Source organism: Numida meleagris, chromosome 3 (assembly GCF_002078875.1).
Source record: "Numida meleagris isolate 19003 breed g44 Domestic line chromosome 3, NumMel1.0, whole genome shotgun sequence".
NCBI classification, from domain to species: Eukaryota; Metazoa; Chordata; class Aves; order Galliformes; family Numididae; genus Numida; species Numida meleagris.
In genome coordinates this window covers 52,107,104-52,119,624 of record NC_034411.1, presented here as the reverse complement: position 1 = coordinate 52,119,624, position 12,521 = coordinate 52,107,104, and the positions used below count along the sequence as shown (strand labels likewise).

The following is a 12,521-nucleotide window of genomic DNA, read 5'->3' as shown; positions in this document are numbered from 1 at the left end:
AAGAAAAAATTACTCTTTGGATCTGTTTCTGCTCCACCAGGACATTGAACCTCGCTTTCAGTAGCAAAAGGTGCTCAGTGTCAGGAAGTGTCTCATACCACTCACTGAAAGCAACTGAAAATCCAGAATTTCATGTGCTTTTATGTCAAAGTGTGACTCTCACAGATTACTTCTAAGCTTAGGCTACCTTAAAATATTACTTTTATTGTCATTTGGTACGAAACTTGATTTCTGATTTTTAATTTCAGTGTTTAGTAGTTTCAAATACATTCAGTAATTATTTTCTTTGTGGGACTATTGGAAAACTGTATGAAGTCTCAAAAGTTGTGCTGTTTCACAAAAGCTGACCAGTCACTGTCAATTAAGAGCACTTAGCCTAGTATATTTATATGTCATTTATAATTAGATGTCTTCAGACATGCTTTATTAAAATGTGATTTCACTATTTATGTAGGATTTAACAATGTATGAGGAAATACAGAATGCTTTTGCAAAATTAGGAAATGCAAAGCATATCTGAAACACTGTGGAGGTATTACCTTCATAAAACCTATTTGGTAGCCTTCACTTATTGCATTTACTGGCCCACCTCTTGGAAGCTGCTGCAGTTTGTGCTGGGTAATAAACTCAGTTCTTAGCCACAGATTGACAGACTGGCTTGGGCTGGAAGTCTACAAATATCTGGGATTGCCCCGACCCAAGTGCAACACCTTGCACTTGGCCTTGTTGAATCTCATTAGGTTCCCTCAGGCCCACTCTTCAAGCCTGTCCAGGTCCCTCTGGATAGCATCCCTTCCTTCTGTTGTATCAGTTGCACCACTCAGTTTGGTATCGTCAGCAAACTTGCTGAGGGCACACTACATCCCGCTGTCAGTGTCATTGATAAAGATGTTGAAGATCACTTGACGTAGCTTCCAGAAGGGTCTGCTCCATGATTTTTCCAGACACAGAGGTGAAGCTCACCAACCTGTAGTTCCCTGGGTTTCTCCTTTCTCCCTTTCTTGAAAATGTTTCTTTTTTTTCCAGTCACCAGGGACTTCACCTGACAGCCACAACTTTTCAAATATGATGGAGTGGCATGGCAACTACATCAGCCAGCTCCTTCAGGATCCTGGGATGCATGTTGTCCAGCTCCATGCACTTGTACACAATCAGTCTCATGAGGCAGTCTCTGACTTGCTCTGCTTTTACAGTCAGGGGAATTTTGCTTACCCAACCCCTGCCTAAAGCTTCAGAGACGTGTGCATAGTAGAGTAATCAGTATTAACTAATACATTTTTTAAAATAATCAAGCTTGCAAATATGCGTTTATGTGTGCAGATATATAAATGTTACATTTGTTGTTTAAGGGAATTTGGGAATTACAAAGTAGTTGTGATTGTGGTTGGCATCAGCTGCTTTTCCTACTGCATGGATACTTGAAGAGAAGAAAGAAAACACCATTGCACTATTTGTCTTTATTTAAAGGTTTTAACTGCCTTTTTCAATATACAAGAGTAAGCCCTTACATGCATCAAAACATAATCTTCAGGGATTCTTTCCTGAATCTGTTTTAGCTCCAAAGTGATACTGGTGTACTGCTCTACCCTTGCGCCGTTTCTGACCTTGAAACTTTTCAAAATCTTGGAGAATTTCAGCTTCATTCTTTCTTGGCAATTCTGAAAGTAATTTTCATCTGTGTGTTTGTCATGTTTCTTTTCTGCACTGTTTCTCTTGCCACCGGTAAACAAGGAATCCCTGCTTGTTATCCTCTGCTCCTGAGTTATAATTGTAACGTTTGCACACTTCCCAAGAGACATTTTGAATACCTGGAGCTAGCTTATTTCTCAGTGGTTTCAAACAGAAACAACTTCTTAGACTGAAAAAAAAATCCAGAAAATAGCAAGGAATTGCCATGCTCGTTGAAGGGATGTTCTCTATTCCTAAAGGAGACCTTGCAGTGGAGAGGGTGAACAGTTGTTAACCACATATTCTTTAAATTTATTTTTTATGAAGAAAGCCTATAAAAGTTGTTTTTATTGTAGCTTCTACTTCTGGATACTGGGAAACAAACAGCAGAGTTTCAGAAGGTAGTGTTGGTCTCAGTGACCTGCCTCAGGCTTACATGTGTAATCCACGCCAAGGCAGCTCTTTCCCAAAACCTGAACTTCTCTGACAGCCCTCACCACACCCCAGCTACCATGTGCCCAAGCATTAGCCTGTGGGACAGCAGCATCTGCCACAGGCTGTACTGCTTTCCTTTAGTGTGGTTATGGGTAGGAAGAGTTCAGGGCCTGAAAGCAGCAAATATCTAATGCTGGTTTTTGTTTTTTTAAAGAGCTATTCATGTGTAAGAAAATATCTGATGAAATTCTGATATGCTTGTTAGGAGGAAGTTAATAAAAAACAGTGTGTCTGCAGGAAAATAGTTAATGTTCCCTCATTTCCCATATTCTTTTAACAGCTTCCTCACTCCAAAAAAGGACAACGTAAGTTAAAATGGAGATTATGGGTTTTTTTGAGACTCACCCTCTTAACTCTCTCCAGAGCTTCTGAGTGGTTTCCAGTAGTGACACAAGGGAATCTTCACAAAGAAATGTTGAACAAAAACAAATGAAATCCTTACTGAGTTTCTGATGTAACAGCAGTGGTCATGCTTAAATACTTGTCAGTTACCTTAACATTTAAACTATTTTTATTGCTCGGGGTTTTAGACAGGGCATGTTTAGGGAATAATGCAAATATTAGGGGAACATTTTAAAGTTCACCAACTGCAGTTTTTAAAGAGCTATTCAACACATTTTTTTCTTTATTTCCTGCTAACTGAAGCCCTTGAGACATCTTGTTCTGAAATTTAGATGAGAAAAGGGGCTTCCACTCCCAAGTCAAACAATGACGTGTGAAAAAAACATGCAACAATCTAAAGCATTTCATTTTTAGTACATCCTTAAAAAGTACTGCATGCAAACCACCTGGGAAGTCTGACCACCAACCTCTTCTCCCACCTTCCAAAGGAAGGGAAAGAACCAGCCCAAGGGCAAACAGTCTCCTTGGGTGGCTTTGCAACAAATGAAATCTTGAAGAATCTTCACAGTAAATCAAATCTCTCCAGTGTTGTGCTATGCATTGTATATATCCAGGGGCTTCAATAAAATTGTGAGTTGCCAACCTGCTATTAGTTTTAGGAGCATGGAGTAATAAACATGAACCTCTTTGAAGGACCTAATGACTACTGTTTGTCTATTGTTCATTTTAGTATGGCTTTTAATGAATGAAATCAGAAATCAATAGGCCAGTATTCTTTGCAATAATGTGTTCCATGTAAAGTCTCTGGGCAACACTTCCCAGCCCTTTTTAAGGTTACTATAAGCCTGGGTTGCTATTCAAATACCTCACAGATCAAGGAGGCATCCACTGAAAAAAACTTTCTAGAAGTTCCCTACCAGTTCTGGTCTATACTGAGTGCACTTACCACTGCTTTATCATTGTAAAGGAGATTTGTGTTGGAAATAGTTTACACTGCTAAAGAAATGTAAGGCAGTCTTTAAAGGCAGAGCCCATGCCAGTGTTTTAAACTATCACTACTCTTTTCTGTTTATTTGATGTAGATCATGGAGTTGCCAAGTTTCTGTGGCTAATTAGAGTTTTGTGTAAACTATATATGGTTTTGTCAATATGTTTATTGTAATTTGTACTGTACAAGGGGAGGAAGAGATAGAACAGGCATTTCTTGTTTTTTAAGAGTGTGTGTACTAGATAAAGGACAGAGAAAGAAAATGGGTATTGTTACATATTAGAAGAGATTGCTGTCTACAAAATCACAGACTGTACAGCTGATATATTATGTAGCTTCAGTAGCTCAGTTTGAGCCTGAGTCTAAATTGGCAAGAATGATCTCGTATTCTTAAATTATACTTTTGTATTTTTAAAAACCTGTGATGCTAAAGAGAGAAAGCCAGATGTGTTTCCATATCTTTTGTTTCTCTGTGGTATTTTAAGAAGGCACTAGCACAGTCAAAAGGAAAGCTGATCACCCTTCTTCTGTTGAAAATAAATAATACTCATCAGAAATCTTTTATCTTTTAAAGATGTGCAGGCTTTTGCAGTCCCCTTCTTGCCTCGTTATTTGACCAAACTATATAACACTTTTATCTCCATAATTGACTTGACCATGCCAAAGTCTCTCTATTCCAGATTCTGCCCTCATTTGTGGTGAAATAACAACTGGTGATGAGTTATGAGCAAGCAGTACATTTGACTACTGAACTCTTTCCTCCAAGGAGAGTCTTCTCTGATTTTAAGCTTCTGTTCCTTGCGATTTCCTGATGTGATTCTTTGCTAGCACCAGATCCCACATAAAGCCGGTACCATGCTGGTTTGCACTTAATGCAGTCTGCCTTTAATAACGATTCACTTCTATGTGCAATGCCCTTAACTCTCAGCCACACTCCCAAGCTACATATTTATACTTGCACTTAACCACAGCTATCTTGAGAGACAGCCAGCAAACTTACCTTTAACTACACAACAGTATACTTAGAAAAAATTTTGTCAAGGTCAAAGGTTTTTTTTTTTTTTCTTTGTCATGAAGCCATCCAGGAAATGAGTGAACTTAACTGTACAGCCTAGCCAAAACCAAAAATACATATTGCAGGAAAATAAAGTTCCACTGGTTTCATTCTTCTTTTGCACAACATTTCTTGTTTGGGCTCACGTAAAACAACAAATTGTGTAATTCTTTTCACTGGCTTTCCTCTCTTGGTTTCTCTTTGCTTTCATTCACATTATTTTGATTCACAGTCTTTTGAACCACTAGCCATTCCTCAGCTTATCCTTTGAAATTTCTCCTGTGGCCATGCCACGTGTGTTTCTCATGCCTTTCTCTGGAGCTTCAGAAGCAGAAGACAAAAGCTCAAGGAGTATCTCCTTTAGTGGGAAAACAGTTTTGTTTTCAGCCTCATTTTAATTCCTCTGCTGTGTATGTATTTAGTGATATTCTGGATGCCTGTGACAAGTGAGCTTCCAAGGTCTGCTTGAAAATTTGAGGTTCCCTTTGGTCTGTAATGGCCATAGGAAGGAAAAAGCAGCAAATGAGGGACTCTTGTTCTTTTATATTGCTTAACCCTACGTTGTTTAACCAAGGAATCAGTGTATTCAGAAAGCTGGCAGTCTTAGGATGTTTCTGTGTGAAGAAGTGTAAAAACAATTGCTAGTGTCTGTTTTCTTTCAGGAATTCCAGGCCGTAAGTTTGTCTAAAGAGGAGGTGGAAGAGTGACATTTGTGCCATTTTGGCGTGGAAACAAAAGAAAATAAAAGCACTGGACTCCTTGAAATAATTGTCTGCTGCCTCTGAGCAACCTGTTCAGCTTGGCATTCGAGGGTAGTACCATGACTCTGGCTGCAATAGTAATGATCTGTGCCACAAGGAAAATAAGCTTATAAGCATAAGAGATGCAATTCTGAGCAGCACATAGGCAATGTAAGGAAGCTGCTTGCTGTGTCATTGTTTTGTACTGCAAGGTAACGTGTGTCCTTGGCAAAGCCCAGCCAGTACTACACTGATCTAAATTACAAGACCAAGAGTTGCTTATTAACCAAAGTAAACAAATTCAGAACCAACAGGGAAGCTAAGTAGGAAATCCTTCATGTAGCTTTTTTTAATCCAAACTGTTCATTTTTATGGTTCAACAATGATAAAGAAAGGTAAGGTGAACCATTCAGACACTGGGAGGGATCTTCCCCAGGGCGCTGTGTTAGTCTCATGTCTGGTACAGGTTGGTTCTGTAACACTTTGTTTTTGCGCACTTCCTTTACCTTATGTCTGCCTTGCAATAGTGCTTTGCTAAGCAGCCTTTGCCGTCTGTAACTCCAGATGGTTGCAACCAGCTAGGTTGATCTTGTTCCATCCCTTGGCTGACTTTGGTTAAGAAACAGATGGCACATCCCCTCTTTTCCTATCTTTAGCTCCATGGCAGAGTCAATTGTTCTATTCTGCTCCACACAGAAATCACAGATCAAAACATACCAGCTTTGTTGCTCTCAGTGTAATGAGGTTCAGTGAAGTTCTGGATGTCTTTTCTTGCTGTAAGACCTCCTTGGAAAAAAAGCATTATCAATCTCAATCTTCACACTCCTTCCTGAATCTCCATGTGGTTTTATGTCCCAGTTGGTCTTAGCAGGTTCTCAGAGACCCACTGTAATAATACGTGACTTCTAGGAAGCCTGTAGAGAGGAGGATACTTCCCTTCCATTTTTCCTGCTGTTCAGCTATTCATATCTTGGCACTCATGTGTCAGCAGGTGTGAAAAGAGCTGGGCTGTGCCAATGCCAGAAGAGACGCATCTTGTGGGGTAGTTGACACTTGCAGTATTTTTCAGGCTACTCATCATATCCTACCTTTTTTTCCTGGCCTCTATGCACTATTCAAATGGTCCAAGCTTATTCTGAGCAGGCACCGATCGCTATCCTAACAGATGGACAAGTGTACTGGAAAACAAGAAGCTATGTACTGTATGCACGTGGAGGGAACAGCATACTGTTTAAGATCATTCACGTAACTGTGACCAAAGCATGCCTGTCTGAGGTTAGAACAAGGTGCCATTGATAAACCGTGATCTCAATTTTAACTTCAGTTAGTTAAAGTCAGAAGCATGTGAAACAACTTACACCATCACACATCCTTGCAATTCGTGCACTCTCTTCACTCTGTGTTTCTTGCACTTTCTCTCACTTCCCACCCATGATTAATCCTAATCCCTCTAAGTAAGATTGTGGCAACATCGGTTCAGATGTAAGTGAATACTTCCTTGCTGATTTCATTGAGAGTAATGCCTGTTGTGTCTCAGACTTTAAACTTGGAGTTGTTGCTACAATGCAGAGATACCCTCAGAATTGTCATTGAAATGCTCCTGGCCCAGGTATGATTTTTTACTGCTGTAAACAATAAGCCTTTTATTACTATAAAACTATGAGCTCTAATACAAGGTAAAAAGAGAAACTGCGTTTTAATTAGAAGACTACAGACTCTGTTTTTTCCCCAGCTAAGGTTAGCTAACGCTATTATTTCTGTAATTTTTTATGGTTTTATATTGCTTTTCAGACCTCAGGTTATCTTCAGCAAATTAGTGACATTTTGGCAAGAGTTGAGCCTAGTGCAAACTTTATCTGAGCCATCTGTCCTGCCCTTAGTTTAGAAGTGAATTGTTTCTGATAAGAGCCAAAGCAAATCTTTTATTGACAAATGAGGAGGATACTGGAACTCTTCTGTGGATCCTAGGCTGTGAATTGTAAACTGTCTGAAGGGTTAATGTTTTTTTTTTTAATGGTGCTATTTCGGTGGTTGACAAAAGTGCTAAAATGAATTTATAATCTCTGATTTTGGGGTGAATGCTTCATATTCATATGTTCTATGAATTCCAAGTAATATTTCGCCTGTTTTTCCATTTGTTTTCTGTCCTGTTAGTGGTGAAACATTATTCATGTGCCACATCTGCTACTAAAATACAGTACTCAGTTGTAATTTGGCCACAGGCATGTAAGTCAAAAACAGAGATTATTTTCCAGGCTGAAAGTCAAATAGAAAAAAGGAAAATTAGAACAGTGAATGCAAATAATGATCCAGGTTCACCCTGTTGATAGAAGCAAGGTTCTGTTGAAAAACAGTTATATCTGTATCTGTCCATAGATCATTTGCTAAATGCCCCAGTTTGCTGTCTAAAATATGTAGCTAATTGCATAGAAGCATTTATTTATGTCTTCTCTTTTCTTTTTTCTTCTTCCTAGTTTGTTGTGACGATGTTTTGGAGCATCTATATCTATGACAGGGAACTGGTTTACCCAAAGCTGCTTGATAATTTCATACCAGCATGGCTAAATCATGGAATGGTGAGTAAAGTGATGCAAACACTTCCTTGCATAAATAAAAATGTGAGACACAGATTGCCCTGTGCATGATTCTGTATACGCATAGCACTAATCTTCTCAGAAGTGATTAATAAATGTTGTTTGCAAGCAGGAATAACATATTTCCTTCCTTGAGTCCTTGAGTTGTATTGAAGTCCCCATTCGCTTGAAATAGTGTGGAGATTTGAACTCATGCATCCTACATCCCAGACTAGTTTTGGGCATGAGCTGTTTTCTCTCATGGAGTAGCTTTCCCAGAGCAATGTCATCCTCACCTTAAGAAAGCTTACTCAAAAGACAGTCTCCCACAAAATGAAAATTCTGACTTAGACAAATCTTGCTGTGAAATGACAGAAATGCTTAATTAAATGATTTTTTACTGCTCTAGAAGAGTATAATTTGTTATGCAGTGTTTTTTTTTTGTAAAAATGCTTGTTATGAAAATGTCATTGTGTTTTTGGACTTGAGTGTTTTTAAAATAACACAAATAATTATTCATTTCTCAAGTACATCAAACTTACGTAACAGAACCTGTATTTAAAAAATACAGTATTTAAAAAATGTGGAATTATTCAGCATTGCAAAGGTGTAGTAGTTTTAAAATTACTGCTTCTATAGTCATGGGAGTAGTTTCTTGAGAAGAAATCTGGCCTCTTCATCCCTCTCTGGTACTTCTAGTAGGACATCCTTTCTTTGGTGCTTGAATGGTAAGACCACATTTTTCCAAGAGGTGCTTCATACAGATTATGTATTTGGACCTAAAAGACATAACATTTGCTTCTCTAGTTGCACCTGTGCAAATCATTTCATTGTTACTTTGTTTTCCATATCAAGACAAGGCAAACCACTTGGCACTGTTGTTCATCAGTAGATGAAAACAGATCTCATCCTTCAGCAGATCCACGGCAGATCAAGATTTGTCCACTGCTGCTGAGTTTGATAAAGTGCTTTTTTGTCGAGTGGGGCCAATTGTGTTGATATTTATTTATTCCCTAAATTGTGTGTTAAAGGAGCAGTATGAGAGTTACTACTGATAAGAGGAACATCAACTTCTGTTAGATAATGTACTGTTTTATAATGTTTTGAAAAGAAGAGTGTGATATTGTGTGCATGTGAAGCAGAGCAAAGAGTCTGGTGACGCTTACTGTGTTCATTTAGACTGTCCTCCCTTGAATTTTGAGGTCACAAACTGAACACATGCCAAGCCATACATAATGTTGATTTTTTTTTCAACATCACATCAATGCCAACTCTGATGATATTTCTTCCAGGTGACATTCCACATACTGAAAGTGCCTAACATATAACATTTTTCATGAAAGTGCATTGTGAAGCAGTTGACAACAAGCAGCACTGTGTATTCAGAAGTCTCTTCTGTGCTGTACCATAACTAAAAGGCAATTTAAATTCCTGTTGCTTTGTTAGAAATGTATACTTGCTGAAATATTTGAAGAGGGCTTTTGTTTGAAAGTTTTGGACATAATAGACTTTACTGAAATAAATTGCATGCAGGCATCTTAGACATTTATATGTTCAGCTTGGAGTATTATAGAAGGCTTGTTTGAAAGTCTTTTGTAGAGGAATTGTTTTCTGTGTCAGTATCCATTTATCCAAGTGTTCCTTCAGCCCAGTCACAGGGAAGGTTTATGGCTGTTGGGCTTTTCACCACCTTTCAGTCTAATTCTTTTTGATATTTTACCCATCATTTCATCTTCACCAGCTTTCATAATAATTAATTCTGATGCATTACCCATCATAATATGACAGAGTTTGGGGGATAAGGAGGGAAGGTCTGGGAAGAAATCTTTTCCTCGTAAACTACCTTAGGAATTCTAATACTTTGTTTATTAGTTAAAACTTTAATGTGGTAGATTTTAGAGAATATGATAGAGGCCCCCTTGCCAAAAGGGTAGGACCTCTAGCAATACAGCTTTAGAAAAGGCAAAGTCTGTAGCTATATATTGTTTACTGAAGTAAACATTTACTCTCATCTTTTGCACATTTTGACAGCAGCTGTGCATGCTTGGTGCTAGTTTTTCCGAACACAATAGTGGGTGTGCTGGAGCCTGACCTTGTACAACAAAGCTTGCAGAAGAGATTCTTTACCCTTGGCAGAATTAGATGTGTCAGGAAGAGTTGGGTCCTTTTACTGCTACCTCATAGTACAATTCCTGTTTTCTTGAAGCTCTCCCCACAATGTCTGCTGCAGATCCTAATGATCTGAGCTCAAATACTGTTTCACCTATAAACACTGTCCAGGTTTTTCGCAGTATTTTCCCTAAGCATGTAATTACTAGGCCAAGAAAGACACAACAATGTGGAAGAATTCAACAAAATTAATAAGAAGATCTTCCGCAGTAAGAAGATTTCCGACTTGAACTGAAAAGTCTTATTTTCAAAAGTGGATGACGTATATTATAACCAGCTATAACAAGTTGCTCAACTGTTAACTGAGCAGCCTGCCAAATCCACAAGGGGAAGAGGAAAGATAAGTTGTAAAATCTGTGGCTAAAAAAATAGCCATTGCATTCTCATTATTTATTTGGGCATATATCAAAGTACTCATACTTTACAAAACTATTTTAAGGTGACTATCTTGAACACTGTATGAAGAAAGTGAAGGCTGGCCTGATACAATCCATCAGCCCAAGCAGAGGTGGTCTGTGCAGCACTATGTCTGCTGTTTTGTTAGGATACAGTAATTAGCTCTTTTCACTCTTTTTCTTTTCCCATCTTTGCATCCATTTTCTGGTGTTATAACTTTGTCTATAGTAAAAAAAATACAACACAATATTCTCAAATGGATAGTAGTGTCTTGCTAACGCTTATATCACTCTTTCACAGAAATATTTTGTTCAACATTTAAAATATTGCTAATTAAAAATATACATATTACCTGGAAATGGAAAACATGAGGGAAAAGAACCCGGGAGCTATGAAATCCTATTACCAATTCATAGAAACAGAGAAAGGCTCATCAGCATACACAAAGGTAAAATCATAAACTGGTTACCAGACTATAAAATTGCCTATGGTGTCAAGAGCTGTATTACTAATTTATGTGTATATAATATAGTTAAAAATATAATTCTTGTCTACAAAAAAATCTGTGTAGTCAGTGGCTCTTTGTGGTACCAGATGGTAGTTCATACATACAGCTTTGTACACTTGTGAAAGACATGACTAATAGAATTGTACTGTGCCATAAAACTCATATATTTCATCATCTCAGTCAGTCGATTCATTCATAACCAATGGTATCTCTACAACTTGAGAAATTACCAGAAGGGTCAGTGGCAGAGTTGCTGTTAATTTTAGCAGAGCAGGGATTTGTCTGTGTTTATTATGTGAAGAATCACATCTGTTAGCTGATGCTAAGTTTCTATCAGTAGAAATAACTACTTCTCTAAGTACAGCTATATGTCTAAGCCTAGATCTGATTCCGAAGTTTCAATTTTATTTTCTGTTTTTATTAATTACTGTACAGATGATTCATCTTTGCTGGCTACTGTTGTAGTTGCTAAATTACTGAACTTTTCCATCAGAGATGTTCGTGTTCTTGAGACCGTCCTACACTTCAGATCCACATCAATCCCTCTTTCCATAGGCATATTTTCCATGAGATATATTCTTTCCCTTTTTCTGATGGCTGTCTGTGTGATCTGTATCAGTATTAGGCATTTTTAATCAAAGGCCAACCTTCAGTGTTTGAAACTGGTGTGTCATAGTAACAGGATTCTTATCAATTGGTTTTACCTTTTTGTGTTGGAACTGGATTGGAAGATGAATGGAGAGCATCAGCTTGCAAAACTTTCTCTTTAATATTAATATAGACTACCAAAGTAATGGTTTCCCCTATCTTAACTGATGCCCACATGAGTAGATCTTTAGTCTGAATTACTTTAAATTTGAGCACTGCTGATTTTGAGCCAGGTTACACAGGAGGTCTGCATGCTGCATTTGTCCAAGTTAGCATACTTCAGCGAGAGTCCGTTGTTTTTCATAGACACTGTCCCAAATTCCTTTTAAAGACATGAATCATTTTTTGCTTGTGGCAAGGAAAGTAAAATACAAAGATAAAGTTTAATGGCTTTGGAGGTCAGAAACAAAGAATTGTCTTGATATGAAACCTCTAGAGCAGAGAGGCTGATGAAGGGGAATACAGCCTGGCTTTGTAGGGCTGGAAAATTGATTATTGTATTGGTTATGTGCCATTACAATCTATACAAGCTCCTCCTGTTTGGTAATCTGTTGGATTTTTTTTTATCTGCTTTTTGGAAATGTGTTCAAGAGGATACACAAAAACTGAGACAAATAGCAGATACAAGTTGTGGAGAGGAAGGAGCCTGTCCAGTTGACACAGCTGTGCTTCATTCACAAGTTCTCTCTTTTTCTTGCCGGCTGCTCAGCTGAAAACCTCAGCTCACTGGAGAGTGGTACAGAGTCTCTCCTGCCATCTATCCTGGCAGCCTTGCCTTAGATCCGGTGGCCTTGTCTGGTGTGCTTCTTTATTCTGGTTGAAAGCATTTTTCCTTAATAATTCAGTGAGCGTAAAAATAGAAGAGACACACAAAGATAAAAATTCATGATAACCTGACCTGTAGGGATTGGAAGGTCCAAAACTGGTGCTGCACCGTGCT

The 12,521-nt window shown here is 38.2% G+C and overlaps 1 protein-coding gene across 3 annotated transcripts in view; it reads left to right on the top strand.

Moving 5' to 3' along the window:
* Positions 1–12,521, top strand: part of AIG1 (androgen induced 1) — a 143,254-nt gene that overhangs the window by 38,987 nt on the left and 91,746 nt on the right. For all 3 annotated transcript variants that reach the window (XR_002436619.1, XM_021390575.1, XM_021390576.1), the window contains exon 3: positions 7,762–7,863. Coding sequence is in view for 2 of the 3 variants with exons in the window: in XM_021390575.1 (XP_021246250.1) it covers positions 7,762–7,863 (102 nt within the window). In the remaining variant the exon portion in view is untranslated. The remainder of the gene's footprint in view (positions 1–7,761; positions 7,864–12,521) is intronic.